Source organism: Camelina sativa, chromosome 12 (genome assembly GCF_030686135.1).
Source record: "Camelina sativa cultivar CO46 ecotype springtype chromosome 12, ASM3068613v1".
Lineage (NCBI taxonomy): Eukaryota > Viridiplantae > Streptophyta > Magnoliopsida > Brassicales > Brassicaceae > Camelina > Camelina sativa.
In genome coordinates this window covers 5,293,506-5,310,232 of record NC_141891.1, presented here as the reverse complement: position 1 = coordinate 5,310,232, position 16,727 = coordinate 5,293,506, and the positions used below count along the sequence as shown (strand labels likewise).

General features: G+C 38.7%; 3 protein-coding genes and 1 pseudogene across 3 annotated transcripts; all 4 read left to right on the top strand.

The window, feature by feature from the left end:
* Positions 1 to 74: 74 nt before the first annotated feature.
* LOC104730347 (protein HEAT-INDUCED TAS1 TARGET 1) lies at positions 75 to 1,933 on the top strand. Its single transcript, XM_010449508.3, has 4 exons — positions 75 to 210; positions 631 to 738; positions 900 to 1,399; positions 1,492 to 1,933. The coding sequence occupies exons 2-4, from the start codon at positions 651 to 653 to the stop codon at positions 1,735 to 1,737; spliced, it is 834 nt and encodes a 277-aa protein (XP_010447810.1). The 5' UTR covers positions 75 to 210; positions 631 to 650; the 3' UTR covers positions 1,738 to 1,933.
* Positions 1,934 to 9,367: 7,434 nt separating this feature from the next.
* On the top strand, positions 9,368 to 10,621 carry LOC147930188 (protein HEAT-INDUCED TAS1 TARGET 4 pseudogene; annotated as a pseudogene).
* Positions 10,622 to 11,534: 913 nt separating this feature from the next.
* Positions 11,535 to 13,293, top strand: LOC104730345 (protein HEAT-INDUCED TAS1 TARGET 1-like). Its single transcript, XM_010449507.3, has 4 exons — positions 11,535 to 11,708; positions 12,070 to 12,177; positions 12,269 to 12,765; positions 12,864 to 13,293. The coding sequence occupies exons 2-4, from the start codon at positions 12,090 to 12,092 to the stop codon at positions 13,116 to 13,118; spliced, it is 840 nt and encodes a 279-aa protein (XP_010447809.1). The 5' UTR covers positions 11,535 to 11,708; positions 12,070 to 12,089; the 3' UTR covers positions 13,119 to 13,293.
* Positions 13,294 to 13,962: 669 nt separating this feature from the next.
* Positions 13,963 to 15,723, top strand: LOC104733215 (protein HEAT-INDUCED TAS1 TARGET 4-like). Its single transcript, XM_010452815.3, has 4 exons — positions 13,963 to 14,058; positions 14,405 to 14,511; positions 14,690 to 15,183; positions 15,280 to 15,723. The coding sequence occupies exons 2-4, from the start codon at positions 14,421 to 14,423 to the stop codon at positions 15,532 to 15,534; spliced, it is 840 nt and encodes a 279-aa protein (XP_010451117.1). The 5' UTR covers positions 13,963 to 14,058; positions 14,405 to 14,420; the 3' UTR covers positions 15,535 to 15,723.
* Positions 15,724 to 16,727: the final 1,004 nt, after the last annotated feature.

The following is a 16,727-nucleotide window of genomic DNA, read 5'->3' as shown; positions in this document are numbered from 1 at the left end:
GACGTCGTTTTGACACTATTTAACGACGTCGTGTAGAGGATTACAACATAAAGTCTGGAAACGACATCGTTTTTAGGGGGACTAAGCTGATTTAGGGATCCGCGAGGGCTTCGAGAGTTGTGTGCGAACACTCTCTGATTTTGTTCTTCTACAACGAGCGGCGATTTGCGAACTGATCTCCTCCTGATTCTCGTCTTCTCTTTGTCTCCGGTAGCTTTCTCTCTCTATTGTTTCTTCATCAGTTAGCAATTTTTATAGCTTCTTTTGGGTTTTGTTACGGATTCTGCTTTCGTGATTTGGCCTTTTCTTTGCTGCGATTAGTGAACAGTTACGATTTAGGGTTTTAACTTTTGTTTTCTTTCTTCTTTCTTAGATGAAATGATGCTGAATCTTCCTTCTTTAGGTTAAAGAGTTATGCTTTGTTAAAGGAACCTATCAACGTTAAGTTTGGTTTAGTCTAAAGATTCTCTCTCGTTCGTCGATTTTGTATGTCAAAACGTGAAATCCAAACCATGTTTAAGCTTGTAGCTAAGTTAGGTCTTGGTTTGGTTTTGCTTTTACATATTTATTATCGTCTGCTAGATTTGTGAATATCTTCTTCTTCTGCTTGTTTCTACTTTGAAAAAACAGGGATAAGTTTGTAATCAAAGATGGATGAGTTTTTGCAAACGCTTTCAAGCTCGCCTGGCGTCTGTCATCCAGATTGTGTACAAGCAAGCAATGCGCAAGATGATTACGGTAAATATTATCAAATCTTGAATCTTTGAGAATATTAACTATGATTTTGGTGGTTTTAAGTGATTGTTAACTCTCGTTTTTAGTATTTTTCAACAGGTTCAGTCTAAAGATTCATATGAACTGACTACAACATTTTCATCTTTTTTTTTGTTGTCCTGTAGATGCATCTCAATCTGCAGCTTTGATAGCCGTGAGTCTGATTAGCTCTGCAAGGGTTATCTCCAAACTCGACGCTGAGCTTACTGAGTACTCAGCTCAGTATTTGGTGGATTATGTTGGGAAGGAAGAAGTAGAGGGAGAAATGGATCAACCACACTGTCAGTACACTGTGGAAAACCTACTTCAGTATGTGGTTGAAAATGTTTGGACCAAGAAGGAAGATAGGCAGGAAGAAGAGGTTCAACAACGCCCTGATGTCACTGTCAAAGAGTGCCTCCAATTTGCTTTTAAAAAAGGGCTACCGAGAAGAGAACATTGGGCTCATTTGGGATGTGTGTCCAAGGTTCCCCCATTTGCTTGTCAGATACCTCGCGTTCCCATGAATGGAGAAGTGATGGAGGCTACAAATTGGGATGAAGCACTTGAGCTGGCTATGCAACAACCGGTGGGAGCAAGACTGCATGTCTTCAGTCCAGAGTTCGACCGTCGTCTTGGAGAGAAGGTAAAGTGTCATCGTTAGTTAAATTTCACAATTTTCAGAGATTAATGACAAAGTTTAGATCTAATCTTGTTTGATTTTTTCTTGTGTGTTAGGGAATTTACGATGGGCCGTCAGGTAAGGGAACTCGATATGTTGGGCTTAGAGATGTGATAGTTGTTGAAGCGGCGAGGATCAATGGAAAGGATGTTGCGACTGTTCAAATATGCTACAAGAAGAAGACCTATTTTGTCAAAGTTGCTGTAAAAAGTAGGCCACTCCGCTTTAATAGTGGCGACAAGGTCACCAAGCGAACATCACTGCTTGTTGACTACTGTATGCCTCGCTTTTCTATCAACTAAACAAGAGCCTAAGATCGTGGTAAGTTTCCGGAGGTTTTTATGCTAGTTGTGGAACTTGTTGGTTGGGTCCTGTATTAAGAATGTTTTATGAGACTTAATATGTTCTGTTTAAGAAGTTTAAGTATCTTGAAAACCCTATGTTTGTTGTTTTGGAACCCTGTTTGTGGTCTGAATTTAAAGATTGTTTTATGAGACTTTTCTGTGTTTTAAGAAGTTGATCGCTACTTTCTAAAGGTGATGCTACTTTAGAATCGATATGTTGAATGTATCATCCTTAGTGACCTTTTTAAATACGTGCGAGTTTTTGGCTTCAAAGTCGGTCTTATTGTGCAGGGAGTAACGTATTATGTCATACACTAGTTATGTCGTTACTAGTTAGTAGTTACTAGGGTCTATTTCTAAGTGAGTTGTAAAATTTTGCATATTAGTTAATGAGATGATTACATAACTATGTTTCTCTGTTCTGGTCAGTTTAAGTTGTTACGATATTTAAAAAAGTGTCTCTTCATGAAGCTGTTGAAACACTGATTAATGTGGAAGCTTGGTTTAGTTACTGTGCATGACATAGAGTTGTCTAGTAAATAAATCTGTTGTTACTATTAGGAGGAAGAGAAACGTTAATGTGGTAGAATTTCTATAAGGAATATAACAAAGCCCATTCTTATCCAAAAGAGTCCAAACAAGTTCGTAACTAAAATTTAAAATTGCAAAAATACGATGTTGTTTTACGACTTCAAAAGTCTTTTAACATTGGCAATATACCGCAATAATATCAAACGGCGCAGTGTTGAGGTAAAAAATAATTTTAAACGGCGTCGTGACAAGGGTTTCAATGTCCCACTCTAAACCTAGTTTGGGCTTTTGTAGTTTTGATTGTTGGGCTCCTCCGTTTAATGGATTAAAGAGTTAACTCTCAACGACAGCGTTTTTGGACTAACAAGAAACTGGGGGGGGGGGGAAATAGGGATTGGGGAACTTTCTTTGATCTTCTTCAGGCGACTGTGACCACCACACCACAGTTTCGGATTCCGCCGTTGTTGTCTCTCTCTCTGAGTCTCCTCCGGTAATTTTTTTTCTTATTTTGTTTCTCATTTTAGCTTCTGTTTGGGTTTGTTTACGGATTCTTTTGTTTTGTTTGTGATTTGCTGCGATTAGTGAACTTATTTGTAGTTACGTTTAGGGTTTAAACTTTTTTCTTGGATGAAAAATTTGGTTTGTTCTAGTCGAAATCTTTCTCATTTGACGATCTTTCTCTTCAATTAGAAATGGTTATGTTGATGTTCCAATGTTTGCTAGTCGTTAGGTCTTGTATTGTTTTTGCTGGTCTCACTCTGATCTTGTTTTTATGAATGTCTTCTTCTGATCTTGTAAGCAAATTTTATTATGTGCGTAGGGTTAAGTAATTGGAAGATGGCCCTTGCTAGCTCTTGTCATCCGGATTGCGAACGAGCATTGAATGCGAAAGAAGATTATGGTAACTTTATCAAAATCTTGAATCTATAGAGTCTTTGCATCATGAAAAGGAAACTGTGAATTTGGGTTTATTTTAATTTGTTTTTTTGGCTTGCAGATGTGTCTCAGTCTGCGGCTTTGGTAGCAGCGGATCTGATAAGCACTGGGCGGTTTATACTTAAGCTTGACACTGAGTATACTCGCTACTCAGCTCAGTTTTTGGTTGATAACGCTTGTCCAAAGAAGGAAGTGATATGATAATGGGAAGCAATGAGGATGATCAAGTGGAAGCTGAGCTTGTTCCTGAGGATGCTATGCTTGTACCAGTTGGACCAATGACAAGGGCAAGGACCAAACAGCTTGCTGGAGCTGTTCATTTGATATTTGAAGATATTTGGAGCAAAGAGAACATGGGAATTTCTACTGGAGATGATATCTATCAAATCCAGCCCACTTTAAGCCTAATACAAGCTCAAGAAAGCCCAAAATAATCACTTTATTTTGTGGTCAAAGGAGAGTGACGAAAATAAGAGATACATGCACCAAAAGTCACTTTGGAAGAAGGAAACATGCACCAAGAGTTGGGTCTTCATTCAACTATCTATCTTTATTGTTTTTTAGTTCCAAGAATAATTAATACTTGGCTTTGTTACCAAGTTTTTCTATCCCTATATAAACACATGTAATCTCATTTGAGAAAATCATCCAATAAAGAAATCTTTTATCTTATATTTGAGAGTGGTAAACTCTTTGTTCCTTTGGAACTTGTTCTTTCTCCTTGGTGGGTTACATCAAAGAGTTTTCGGTATATCAAGTGATTCCACAGCACTTGACGTTGCCATTCACTAGCTGAGGATTGAAGAGTCGTTATAAGAGAGTCTAGGGCACAAGGATTTTCGGGATTCGTCTCACGCCTTGTCATCTGTCTCCGCGAAGCTTCTATCTAAAGTTCCACCGCCTTGCTTTGTTTGGTTTGTTTAAGAGAGTTTTGGGGGCATAAGGATTTTCGAGTTCATCTCACGCCTTATCATCCAGCTTCGCGAGCCATCGGAGTTCTAGGATTATCAGTCTACCAACCTTAGAGCGTCGAATCCTTGGGAGGATCACATCAAGTGGTATCAGAGCCAAGTTCAAGGACTCTTGGTATTCTTCTAATCAAAACCTTTCATCTTCTCATCTATCCATCTTTTCATCTTCTCATCTTCTATCTTTTCATCTTCTTTCTTTCATCTCCTATCTATTCATCTCTATCTTTCAAAAAAAAAAAAAATCCGTTCTGATCAAAAAAAAAAAAAAAAAACGAACACAAAAAAAAAAAAAAAAAAAAAAAAAAAAAAAAAAACCATTCTTATATAATTCTTTTCATCGATCTATTCCATTCTAATTTTTCTATTTGGGTAACAAGTTACTGGAACACTTTTGTATCTCATTGAGTTGAGTGGGATTAGTTCTATTGGAACCTTGGAAAACCACTACTGTGAGGACATTTTGAGAGATTGAGTGAAACATTTGTGGGAAACACTTGAGAGAGAAACACTTGTGAGATCTTTTTCTTTAACTAACTTGTTTTGCAGGAAAATGGCTTTTAATGAAGGAGAAAACTCTGAAACCAACAACCCAAGAAGAGAAGAGGGAGCAGGTCTTTCGCCAATACAAATGGAGGCATTGATGGGGCATTTACGCGATTGTTTCAGACTGAGGATAGAGGCTTTGCACCAGCGGTTGGATAGAGCACCACAGCCTCACATCAGTACGAAGAGGAACCAGGCCGGAGGGGCAGAGATTGGCCTAGACATACAGAAATGAAGAAGACGACTACTACAACCAAAGAGGCAATTCATCTAGTGAGGGTCAAAGGCGACCAAGACGAAACAGAGAGGCTAGAGGGAGAAATGATGATGATTTGAGAGGGATCAAGCTGAAAATACCGCCATTCCATGGAAAGAAATGATCCAGATGCTTACTTGGAGTGGGAAAAGAAAATGGAGTTAGTCTTTAGGTGTCAAGACTATTCAGACCGCAAGAAGGTTCAAGTAGCTGCTACAGAGTTTTATGATTATGCGATCAATTGGTGGGATCAACTGGTAACTAGTAGGATGCGCCGACGAGTCCAGCCTGTTGACACATGGGATGAGTTGAAGGCAGTTATGAGGAAGAGATTTGTGCCCAGCCACTACAACAGAGAGTTGCATCAGAAACTGAGACGTCTAAGTCAAGGAAGCAAGAGTGTAGAGGATTACTTCCAGGAGATGGAGTCTCTTATGATTAAAGCTGACATAGAAGAAGAAGGAGATGCAACTATGGCAAGATTTCTAGGAGGATTGGCCAGAAATATTCAAGATCAAATGGAGTTGCAGACCTATGAAGACTTGGAAGAGATGTTGCACAAGGCGATTCTGATTGAGGAGCAACTTAAGAAGAAGAGCAGTACTCGACAAGTCATTGGTTCTAGTCAAAAGCCGAGTTACTACAAGGAGGACAAGTCAAGTTTTCGGCCTAGAACAGAATTCAAACCAAATGTGGGAGCTAAGCCAAATAATGTTGGACAAGAGTTAAAAGGAAAAGCTGAGGCTACTCACACAAGGAAACCGAGATATCCAATGTTTCAGATGTCATGGGATAGGACACTATGCTAGCCGATGTCCAAACCAGCGAACCATGATATTGATGGAGAATGGAGAGATTGAAACAGAGGAAGAGAAAGAATGTGATTCTACTTCATCTTTAGAAGAACATGAGGTTTGTGCTACAGAGGGAAAATTGTTGGTTACGCGAAGAGCTTTGGTGATGCAAGACAAGATCCAGGAAGTACAACAACGAGAAAACTTGTTCCACACAAGGTGTTTGGTGAAGGATAAAGTGTGCAGTCTTATCATTGATGGAGGAAGTTGTACTAATGTTGCAAGCACTATTTTGGTGGAGAAGCTAAAGTTGGATACAAAGAAGCATCCCAGACCATATAATCTTCAGTGGTTGAACAACAAAGGAATATGAAGGTTAGCCATCAAGTGTTGATTCCATTATCCATTGGGAAGTATGAAGATGAAGTGTTGTGTGGATATATTGCCCATGGAAGCAAGTCACATTCTGTTGGGAAGGCCATGGCAATTTGATCGCAAGGTTAATCATGACGGCTACACCAACAAACATTCTTTTGAACACAGAGGGAAGAAGATCACACTAGTTCCATTAACACCACAAGAGGTCTACGAAGATCAGCTGCCAACTTGGAAAGAACAATGTGAGTGAACCCCTAAACACTAAAAACCACAAAGAAGAGAGTGAGAGTTTGAGAAAAACCCAGCTAAAGGCCTTTGAGAGTAACCCTGTGAGACAATCTAATTTCTTTGTGAGAGAAAGTGAGATTAAGAGAGCTTTATTTTTGGATCAACCAATCATTATGCTTATGTACAAAGAAACTCTCATGAGTTTGACTACCCTGAGCCGGAACTTCCGAGCAATATTGTTTCTCTTTTGCAGGATTATGGTGATGTTTTTCCAGAAAAAAATCCAGATGGTTTGCCACCAATTCGGGGAATTGAACATCAAATAGACTTTGTCCCAGGAGCTTCACTTCCTAATAGGCCAGCCTATAGAACCAATCTTGTGGAGACAAAGGAGCTGCAGAAACAAGTCAGTGAGCTCATGGAAAAGGGATACATTAGGGAGAGCATGAGCCCATGTGCTGTGCCGGTGTTACTTGTACCTAAAAAGGATGGTAGTTGGAGAATGTGCGTAGATTGCAGAGCCATCAACAATATCACTGTAAAGTACCGCCACCCTATTCCTCGCTTAGATGACATGCTAGATGAGTTACATGGGTCTTGTGTGTTTTCTAAAATTGATCTTAAGAGTGGATATCACCAAATTCGTATGAAGGAGGGTGATGAGTGGAAAACTGCATTTAAGACTAAGCATGGATTATATGAATGGCTTGTGATGCCTTTTGGGTTAACAAATGCACCTAGTACTTTTATGAGGTTAATGAATCATGTCTTGAGAGCATTCATAGGAGTTTTTGTGGTTGTGTATTTTGATGATATCTTGATCTACAGTCGAAGCCTAGATGACCATGTAGAGCATTTGAAAACTGTTTTAGATGTTCTTAGGAGGGAGCAACTGTTTGCCAATTTCAAGAAATGCACTTTTTGCACAGATAACCTTGTTTTTCTAGGATTTGTTGTGAGTGCACAGGGCATTAAGGTGGACGAAGAAAAGGTAAAGGCAATTCGAGAGTGGCCTAGTCCAAAGACGGTTGGTGAAGTCAGGAGTTTCCATGGTCTTGCCGGCTTCTATCGGAGATTTGTGAAGGATTTCAGCACCATTGCTGCTCCTCTCACTGAGGTTATCAAGAAGGAAGTTGGATTTAAATGGGAGACAGCACAGGAAGAAGCATTTCAACTCTTGAAACAAAAACTCACTTCTGCACCCCTTCTTTCTTTACCAGATTTTAAGAAAAACTTTTGAAATTGAATGTGATGCTTCTGGTGTAGGAATTGGGAGCTGTGCTGATGCAAGAGAAGAAACCCATTGCATATTTCAGTGAGAAACTTGGAGGAGCAACCTTGAATTATCCAACTTATGACAAGGAGCTGTATGCTTTGGTTAGAGCGCTACAAACTTGGCAACATTATCTTTGGCCGAAGGAGTTTGTGATTCACACAGATCATGAGTCTCTAAAGCACTTGAGAGGTCAACAAAAGCTAAACAAGCGCCATGCTCGCTGGGGTTGAGTTCATAGAAACATTTCCATATGTCATTCAGTACAAACAAGGTAAAGACAATGTTGTTGCTGATGCTTTGTCAAGAAGAGAAGCTCATGGAGGAGGATTAATGGGACATTTTGGAGTTGCCAAAACACTTAGTGTTATGCAGGATCATTTCTACTGGCCGCATATGAAGAGAGATGTGGAAAGGATTTGCGGAAGGTGTGTCACTTGCAAGCAAGCCAAGTCTAAAGTTCAACCCCATGGTTTGTATACTCCTTTACCCATTCCTACTGAACCTTGGACTGATCTTTCAATGGATTTTGTGCTAGGACTGCCTAGAACCAAGAGAGGTAGAGATTCTATCTTTGTGGTTGTTGATAGATTTTCTAAGATGGCACACTTCATTCCATGTCACAAAACTGATGATGCTTCAAATGTTGCTGATTTGTTCTTTAGAGAGGTTGTTCGATTGCATGGCATGCCTAGAACTATTGTTTCTGATAGGGATACTAAGTTCTTAAGCTATTTCTGGAAAACTTTGTGGTCTAAGTTAGGGACTAAGTTGTTGTTTTCAACTACTTATCATCCTCAAACTGATGGACAAACTGAAGTAGTGAATAGAACTTTGTCTACACTTTTGCGTGCTATCATTAAGAAGAACATCAAATCTTGGGAAGATTGTTTGCCTCATGTTGAGTTTGCATATAATCATTCAGTTCATTCTGCTACTAAGTATTCTCCTTTCCAAATTGTTTATGGTTTTAACCCTTTAACACCTTTGGATCTAATTCCTTTACCTTTGAGTGAAAGAGTTAGTATGGATGGGAAAAAGAAAGCTGAACTTGTTAAGCAGATTCATGAGAAGGCACGACTCAACATTGAAGCAAGGACAAAGCAGTATGAGAAGCAAGCAAACAAAGGAAGACGCCAGCTGGTTTTTGAAGTGGGAGATCTAGTTTGGATACATTTGAGAAAGGAACGTTTCCCAGCTGAAAGAGAGTCTAAACTAATGCCAAGGGTCGATGGTCCATTCAAAGTCTTGACGAAAATCAGTGACAATGCCTACAAGCTTGATTTGCAAGGTAAGTACAAAGTGAGTTCCATTTTTAATGTTTCTGACTTGGCTCCATTTGTGGCAGATGGTCCGGATTTGAGGACAAATCCTTTTGAAGAGGAGGGGCATGATATGATAATGGGAAGCAATGAGGATGATCAAGTGGAAGCTGAGCTTGTTCCTGAGGATACTATGCTTGTACCAGTTGGACCAATGACAAGGGCAAGGACCAAACAGCTTGCTGGAGCTGTTCATTTGATATTTGAAGATATTTGGAGCAAAGAGAACATGGGAATTTCTACTGGAGATGATATCTATCAAATCCAGCCCACTTTAAGCCTAATACAAGCTCAAGAAAGCCCAAAATAATCACTTTATTTTGTGGTCAAAGGAGAGTGACGAAAATAAGAGATACATGCACCAAAAGTCACTTTGGAAGAAGGAAACATGCACCAAGAGTTGGGTCTTCATTCAACTATCTATCTTTATTGTTTTTTAGTTCCAAGAATAATTAATACTTGGCTTTGTTACCAAGTTTTTCTATCCCTATATAAACACATGTAATCTCATTTGAGAAAATCATCCAATAAAGAAATCTTTTATCTTATATTTGAGAGTGGTAAACTCCTTTGTTCCTTTGGAACTTGTTCTTTCTCCTTGGTGGGTTACATCAAAGAGTTTTCGGTATATCAAGTGATTCCACAGCACTTGACGTTGCCATTCACTAGCTGAGGATTGAAGAGTCGTTATAAGAGAGTCTAGGGCACAAGGATTTTCGGGATTCGTCTCACGCCTTGTCATCTGTCTCCGCGAAGCTTCTATCTAAAGTTCCACCGCCTTGCTTTGTTTGGTTTGTTTTAAGAGAGTTTGGGGCATAAGGATTTTCGAGTTCATCTCACGCCTTATCATCCAGCTTCGCGAGCCATCGGAGTTCTAGGATTATCAGTCTACCAACCTTAGAGCGTCGAATCCTTGGGAGGATCACATCAGGAAGAAGACGGGCAAAGCTGCGAGCTCACTGTGAAAGATGCCCTTGCTTTTGCTTTGAAAGAAGGGTTACCGAAAGAAGTTGTTTGGGCACATTTGGGATGTATTTTCAAGCCTCCTCCATCTGCTTGTCGCATACCTCGTGTTTCCATGAAAGGAGAAGTCGTTGAAGCCAAGGATTTGGATGGAGCATTCGATCTGTTGGAGCATCACCCCGTGGCAGCAAAACTGCATGTGTTCACTCCACAGATTGATTGTGTTGGAGAAGAGGTAAAAGTGTTGTTAAGCTAAATTTTCAGAATTCTAAGAGATGAATGAAAAAGTTTTGATCTAATATTGTTTAATCTTTTTTTTTTTTTGGTGTGGTAGGGAATTTACCATGGCCTCGCGTCAGGTGAAAGTGGAACACGTTATGTTGGACTTAGGGATGTGATTATAGTTGCAGTAAAGAAGTTATAGGGAGATACTGTTGCGGTCGTGAAGATGTGTTACAAGAAGAAGACTTCATATATCAAAGTATCGTTGAATTGCATGTTTTGCTCACTACCACATAATGGTGACGACTCTCCGGCCATAGGGCCAACAGGTCTGCTTGTTGACTTCTGTGCCGTGCGCTTATCTATCAACTAAACAAGAGCGCTTAGATCTTGGTAAGTATCTGGAGCACTATATGCTTGTTTGTGGTCCTATATTAAGCATTTTTTTATCAGACTTATGTTCTGTTTACAAAGTTAAGTATCTTGAAAACCCTATGTTTGTTGTGTAACCCTGTTTGTGGTTTAAAAGTAAGATTGCTTTATGAGACTTTTTATCTGTGTTTTAAGAAGTTGATCGCTACTTTCTAAGGTTGATCTTGGCAAGTATCTGGAGCTCTATATGCTAGTTCTGGAATTTGTTTGATGTCCTAAAATATGAATTGTCTTATGAGACTTTTTCTGTTAGTTAAACAAGTCAAGTATCTTAAAATATAAGTGGAAGAAAGTCTTTGAACTTGTTTATTATCTTTTTAAGGAAATTACTGTTTCCGGGATCTTTTCAATTTTCTGAATTCATAATTGAATTTCACTCCTAGGTTAGTTAGTTTTCCAATATAACTATACTATATATTATTATACAATGATTGCATTATCAGTTTATTCCAACATAATTTTAGTAAAACAAAATGCAATGTAAAGTTTTGCTGAGAATTAATCATGTCAACCAAGTTGATTATACATTTGACAGTTTGACTATACACAAGAGAAGTCAAAGAAATTGTAGAGTTTTATTCAACTTTCCAACACAATCAAGCAGTTTTCACTTTTCAGTTTCCAACACAATCAAGAGAGATGTATTTACACCGCCAGTTCCATAAACAGGGAGGCAACAGTATTACAATTACCCAAACTAGAAAATCTGTGTCCTTCCCACACAACTAGACTACTCTGTTCTTAACATTGATCAGTAGAAATATCAAATATCTATAAACTGGCCCAACAAAAGACGATTAAATTACATAAACCATGTTGTTGTTGGACAGTTTAAGACTTCAACATACCCATTTGGCAATTTCAGAAAAAGGCGCCATAAATTAACAAAACGGTGTCGTAATTAATGAGCTCAAAAGTTTGGAAGTCTGTAAAACGACATCGTTTGTTGAACTCAGCTGAGGGGGGGAAAAAAAAAAAAGGGTTTCGTGAAGGCTTTGGGAGGCGCGATCATTCTCCGAGCTTCTTCTTCTTTACAGCGACTGTCTCCTTCTGACTCTCTCGTCTCTGTGTGTGTCTCCGGTAACTTTCTCTCCATCCTTTCTTCCTCATTTTGGAATTTTGGCCTTTCTCAGTTCGATTAGTGAACTTTTTAAGTAAACATTTTAGGGTTTTTTGTCGAATGAATGATTTTGATGAATTCGTATTAGGTTAGAGTTTATTCTTTTGTTAAAGAAGGCTATCAACGTTAGTTTGGTTTAGTCTAAAGAAGCTTCTCTCTCGTTCGACGATTTTGTATGTCAAAACGTGAAACCATGTTTAAGCGTCTTCTTTTGGTTTTGCTTTACATATTTATATTCTCTTCTTCTTGATTTCTGCTGGATTTGTGAATATCTTCTTCTTCTGTTTGCTTCTACTTAAAAAAAAAAAAAAAAAAAAACAGGGATAAGTTTGTAATCACAGATGGATGGGTTTTTGCAAACGCTTTCAAGCTCGACTGGCGTCTGTCATCCAGATTGTGTACGAGCAAGCAATGCGCAAGCTGATTACGGTAAATATTATCAAATCTTGAATCTTTGAGAATATTAACTATGATGTGATAGTAAATATCAACAATTTCAAAAATTTTTGTTGTCCTGTAGATGCATCTCAATCTGCAGCTTTGGTAGCTGTGAGTCTGATTAGCTCTGCACGGGTTCTCTTCAAACTCGACCCTGAGTATACTCGGTACTCAGCTCAGTATTTGGTGGATAACGTTGGGAAGGAAGAAGTGGAGGGAGAAATGGATCAACCACATTGTCAGTACACTATGGAAAACATACTTCGGTACTTGGTTGAAAACGTTTGGACAAGGAGGGAAGATAGGCTGGAAGAAGAATTGGATCAACGACGCCATGACCTCACTGTGAAAGAGTGCCTTGAGTTTGCTTTTAAAAAAGGGCTACCGAGAGGAGAACATTGGGCTCATTTGGGATGTGTGTCCAAGGTTCCCCCATTTGCTTGTCAGATACCTCGCGTTCCCATGAAAGGAGAAGTGATTGAGGCTACAAATTGGGATGAAGCATTTGAGCTGTTTAAGCAACAACCGATAGGAGCAAGACTACATGTGTTCAGTCCAGAGTTTTATCGTGTTGGAGAGGTAAAGTTTTGTTAGTTAGATTTCAAAAGTTTTCAGAGATTAATGAGAAAGTTTAGATCTAATCTTGTTTAGTTTTTCTTTTCTTGTGTGTTACTTAGGAGGGATTTTACGAGGGGCCTTCAGGTAATGGAACAAGGTATGTTGGACTTAGAGATGTGATAGTAGTTGAAGTGGAGAGGATCGAGGGAGAGATTGTCGTGACTGTTCAGGTATTCTACAAGAAGAAGACCTCGTTTGTCAAAGTTGCTATGAGAAGTATGTTACTCCCGCTTAATGGTGTCGACGAGTCTGAGGTCACAGAACCAACCACACTGCTTGTTGATTTCTGTATCCCACGTTTATCTATCAACTAAACAAGAGCTATCTGGAGAACTTTATGCTAGCTGTGGAACTTGTTTGTTTGTCCTATGTTAAGAATCTTTTATGAGACCTATGTTTCTGTTTGAGTATCTTGAAAACCCTATGTTTGTTGTGGAACCCTGTTTGTAGTCTGAAATTAATATGGCTTTATGAGACTTTGATCTGTGATTTTAGAAGTTGTTCGCTACTTTCTAAAGTTGATGCTATTTTTAGAATCCCTCTGTGAATGTGAGACCAATTGGGCATCATCCTTTTCTTAGTGACCATTAGTCAGTCTTATTGGATTTCACCCAGCTAATCCTATTGGTTAACAATGTTTCTCTCTGGATGCAAAGCTAGGATTTTGGTTTTCTGTTTAGATCTTTGGAAACACGAGCCAGAACAAGATGATGCCAATCAATTTAGTGAGGGTGATTAGGGATATGATTATTCTGAATGATTTTGGAGACTTTTTTTCACTCTACTTCAAAACTATTTCATTCGTTTGGTGGTTCCCAGACAAGGCCACCTGAGGTGAGACTCATTTTAAACGCATAAAATTACTGTATATACTTTTGTAGAGCCTCTCATAATTTGGCAAGTCAGTCAGAAAAGATTATAGCTAGAGAAGTCGAGAAACGATGAATGTATAACATTGATCGTAATTCGTAACTAACGATTTAAAATTGCATAAACACGATGTCCGACCATTGGCAATGTAAAAACGGCGCCGTGTTAAGGTAAAAAAAGACACTATTGAACGGTGTCGTGTGAAGGAGTTTCAGACGACGTCGTTTCTAGGGACTAAGCTGAGAGGGGAAATAAATAATGGTTTCGCGAAGGCTTAGAGAGTGACAGTTGTGCGAGTGAGCATTCTCTGATTTTGTTGTCTACAGCGAGCGGCGATTTCCGAACTGGCCTCCTTCTGATTTCTCGTCTCTCTGTGACTCTCCGGTAACTTTCTCTCTGTTTTTATACCTCTCTGTGAACAGTAACGAACTTTTTAGTTACGTTTTAGGGTTTTTTTTTTAACATTTTCCTTAGACGAATGATGCTGAATCCATCTCTAGGTTAAAATAAGCTATCAACGTTAGTTTAGGTTTCTCGTTGGACGCTCTGTAACTAAAAAAAAAATGTTATGTTTTATGTCAAAACCAAATGTTTATGCATCAGCTACTTAGGTCTTTTTTTTTTGGTATTTGCTTTATTATATACATCTTTTTTATGAATGTGCTCTTCTGCTTTGATTTCTGCTGAATTTGTGAATGTCTTTTTCTGCTTGTTTCTACTTTAAAACCAGGGGTACGTTAACAAAGATGGCTGAGCGATTGTTACAATCTTTTAAAAGGGTGGCTGGCAAATGTCATCCGGATTGCGTTAAAGCAAATAATGAGATAGAAGATTACGGTAAAATTATCAAATCTTTGAATCTGAAAGAGTAAATTTACTTTTCTTGGCATCGTTAAAAGAAACTGTGATTCATTTTAACTGATACTTACTCTCGTTTTATTATAACATTGTTCAATCTAATCCTCTTTAAAGAATTGACTACGAGATTTTAATCTTTGTTTTGGATGTCTTGCAGATGCGTCTCAGTCTGCAGCTTTGGTAGCCGTGAATCTGATTAGCTCAGCACGTCTTGTGCTCAAGCTCGACACTGAGTTTACTGAGTACTCAGCTCAGTTTTTGATTGATAACGCTGGGAAGGAAGACGAGCCAGGAGAAATGGATCAACAACGCTGTCAGGTCACTGACGAAAACATCCTTCGGTACTTGGCTGAAAATGTTTGGTCCAAGAAGGTACATGGGCAGGGAGAAGTGGATCGACAACGCTGTCAGCTCACTGTCAAGGACTGCCTTGAACTTGCGTTTAAGAAAGGGCTACCGAGAAGAGAACATTGGGCTCATTTGGGATGCACGTCCAAGGTTCCCCCATTTGCTTGTCAGATCCCTCGCGTTCCCGTGAAAGGAGAAGTGATTGAGGGTAAGACTTTGGAAGAAGGATTCAAGCTGTTGGAGCATCAACCAGTGGGAGCTAAACTGCATTTGTTCAGTCCGCAGATTGATCGTGTTGGAGAGGTAAAGTGTTGTAAGTTAAATTTCAGAATTTTTAAGAGATGAATGACAGTTTTGATCTAATCTTGTTCAATCTTTTTTTTTTTGTTGGTGTGGTAGGGAATTTACGATGGCTTTGGGTCAGGTGAAACACGTTATGTTGGACTTAGGGATGTGATTATAGTTGCAGTGGAGAAGTTCGAGGGAGATACTGTTGCGGTCGTGAAGATATGCTACAAGAAGAAGACTTCATATATCAAAGTATCGTTGACTCGCATGTCTCTCTCATTGCCACATAATGGTGACGACTCTCAGGCCATAGGGCCAACAGGTCTGCTTGTTGACTTCTGTGTCCCGCGCTTATCTATCAACTAAACAAGAGCGCTAAGATCTTGGTAAGTTCTGGAGAACTATATGCTCTAGTTCTGGAACATGTTTGTGGTCCTATATTAAGGATGTTTTGTGAGACTTATGTTCTGTTTAAGAAGTTGAGTATCTTGAAAACCCTATGTTTGTTTTGGTACCCTGTTTGTGGTTTTAAATTAAAGATTGTTTTATGAGACTTTTATCTGTGTTTTAAGAAGTTGTTCTCTACTTTCTAAGTGAGTCTCTGATTTCATAACTAGGTCTCTCTGGTTCATAACATCTATAGGTCTATTTACATTTGATTTTATTTTATAAATTTAAAGAGCTCACTTAATCGAAACTTTCTACTAAATCATCGAAGACCAAAATCTAAAGTAAAAGTGAGATTAGTACTTTACTTTTCTTATTAGAAAAAGGGCAGGTGCCCGTTGAAGACTAAAAATTTGGTAGACTAATGTAAAGTGGCATATATTATAAGATAGTCAAAACTGATACTGTGGGTATGTCAACGGTCAACATGCTGATTGGAAGAGACAAAAGGCATCATGGTTCACTCCCAGCCCAAGTCACCGCGTTATAAATCTCTATACGCAACTCAAAAACTCTAATAATTTTAACCAAATTGGCTTCTACGTGATTATAACCTATAATTGGTTACGATGTTTAAAAATTGTCTTTTCAAGAAGCTGTTGAAACATGGATTAATGTGGAAGCTTTTGTTTATAGAGTTTTCAGTAAATATATCTGTTGTTATGACTAATATGAGGAAGACAAACATTAATGTGCTAGAGATTCTCTCGACAAATTTGGAGAAAAACAGAGGAATGAATGATAATATTTTTTTTTTTTATAAAACTCTTCTTCGTTGCCAAAAGAAGAAAAGTCATTTCTTTCACAGCTTAGCTAAGAAGTCGGAAACAGAACACGTAAAATTACTACAGCCCCTCTCGCATATTTATGGCTGTGTAATGAAAGTGACCAATCTGACCACTTCCAAGAAACTTCTGAGATCCTCCTTTTAGAAACGTGTTTTTCCCTCAAAAGTAACAAAAATAGGAGAGACGGGAAAAGAAGCCCTGATTTGATATTTAAAATAATACAGCAAGTTTTCACGAATATTTCCCCAAAAAAAAAAAAGAACAATCTATTGAAGAAGACAAAGGCATACAAAGACACACCAACCATGCTCCCTACCGCGTAAA

Excerpts from the sequence above, each read along its gene's own strand:
- LOC104730345 (XM_010449507.3), top strand. The coding sequence starts at position 12,090 with ATGGATGGGTTTTTGCAAACGCTTTCAAGCTCGACTGGCGTCTGTCAT. Across the intron at positions 12,178-12,268 it reads CAATGCGCAAGCTGATTACG|ATGCATCTCAATCTGCAGCT; the intron begins GTAAATATTATC and ends GTTGTCCTGTAG. Across the intron at positions 12,766-12,863 it reads AGTTTTATCGTGTTGGAGAG|GAGGGATTTTACGAGGGGCC; the intron begins GTAAAGTTTTGT and ends TGTGTTACTTAG.
- LOC104730347 (XM_010449508.3), top strand. The coding sequence starts at position 651 with ATGGATGAGTTTTTGCAAACGCTTTCAAGCTCGCCTGGCGTCTGTCAT. Across the intron at positions 739-899 it reads CAATGCGCAAGATGATTACG|ATGCATCTCAATCTGCAGCT; the intron begins GTAAATATTATC and ends GTTGTCCTGTAG. Across the intron at positions 1,400-1,491 it reads ACCGTCGTCTTGGAGAGAAG|GGAATTTACGATGGGCCGTC; the intron begins GTAAAGTGTCAT and ends CTTGTGTGTTAG.
- LOC104733215 (XM_010452815.3), top strand. The coding sequence starts at position 14,421 with ATGGCTGAGCGATTGTTACAATCTTTTAAAAGGGTGGCTGGCAAATGT. Across the intron at positions 14,512-14,689 it reads TAATGAGATAGAAGATTACG|ATGCGTCTCAGTCTGCAGCT; the intron begins GTAAAATTATCA and ends GATGTCTTGCAG. Across the intron at positions 15,184-15,279 it reads AGATTGATCGTGTTGGAGAG|GGAATTTACGATGGCTTTGG; the intron begins GTAAAGTGTTGT and ends TTGGTGTGGTAG.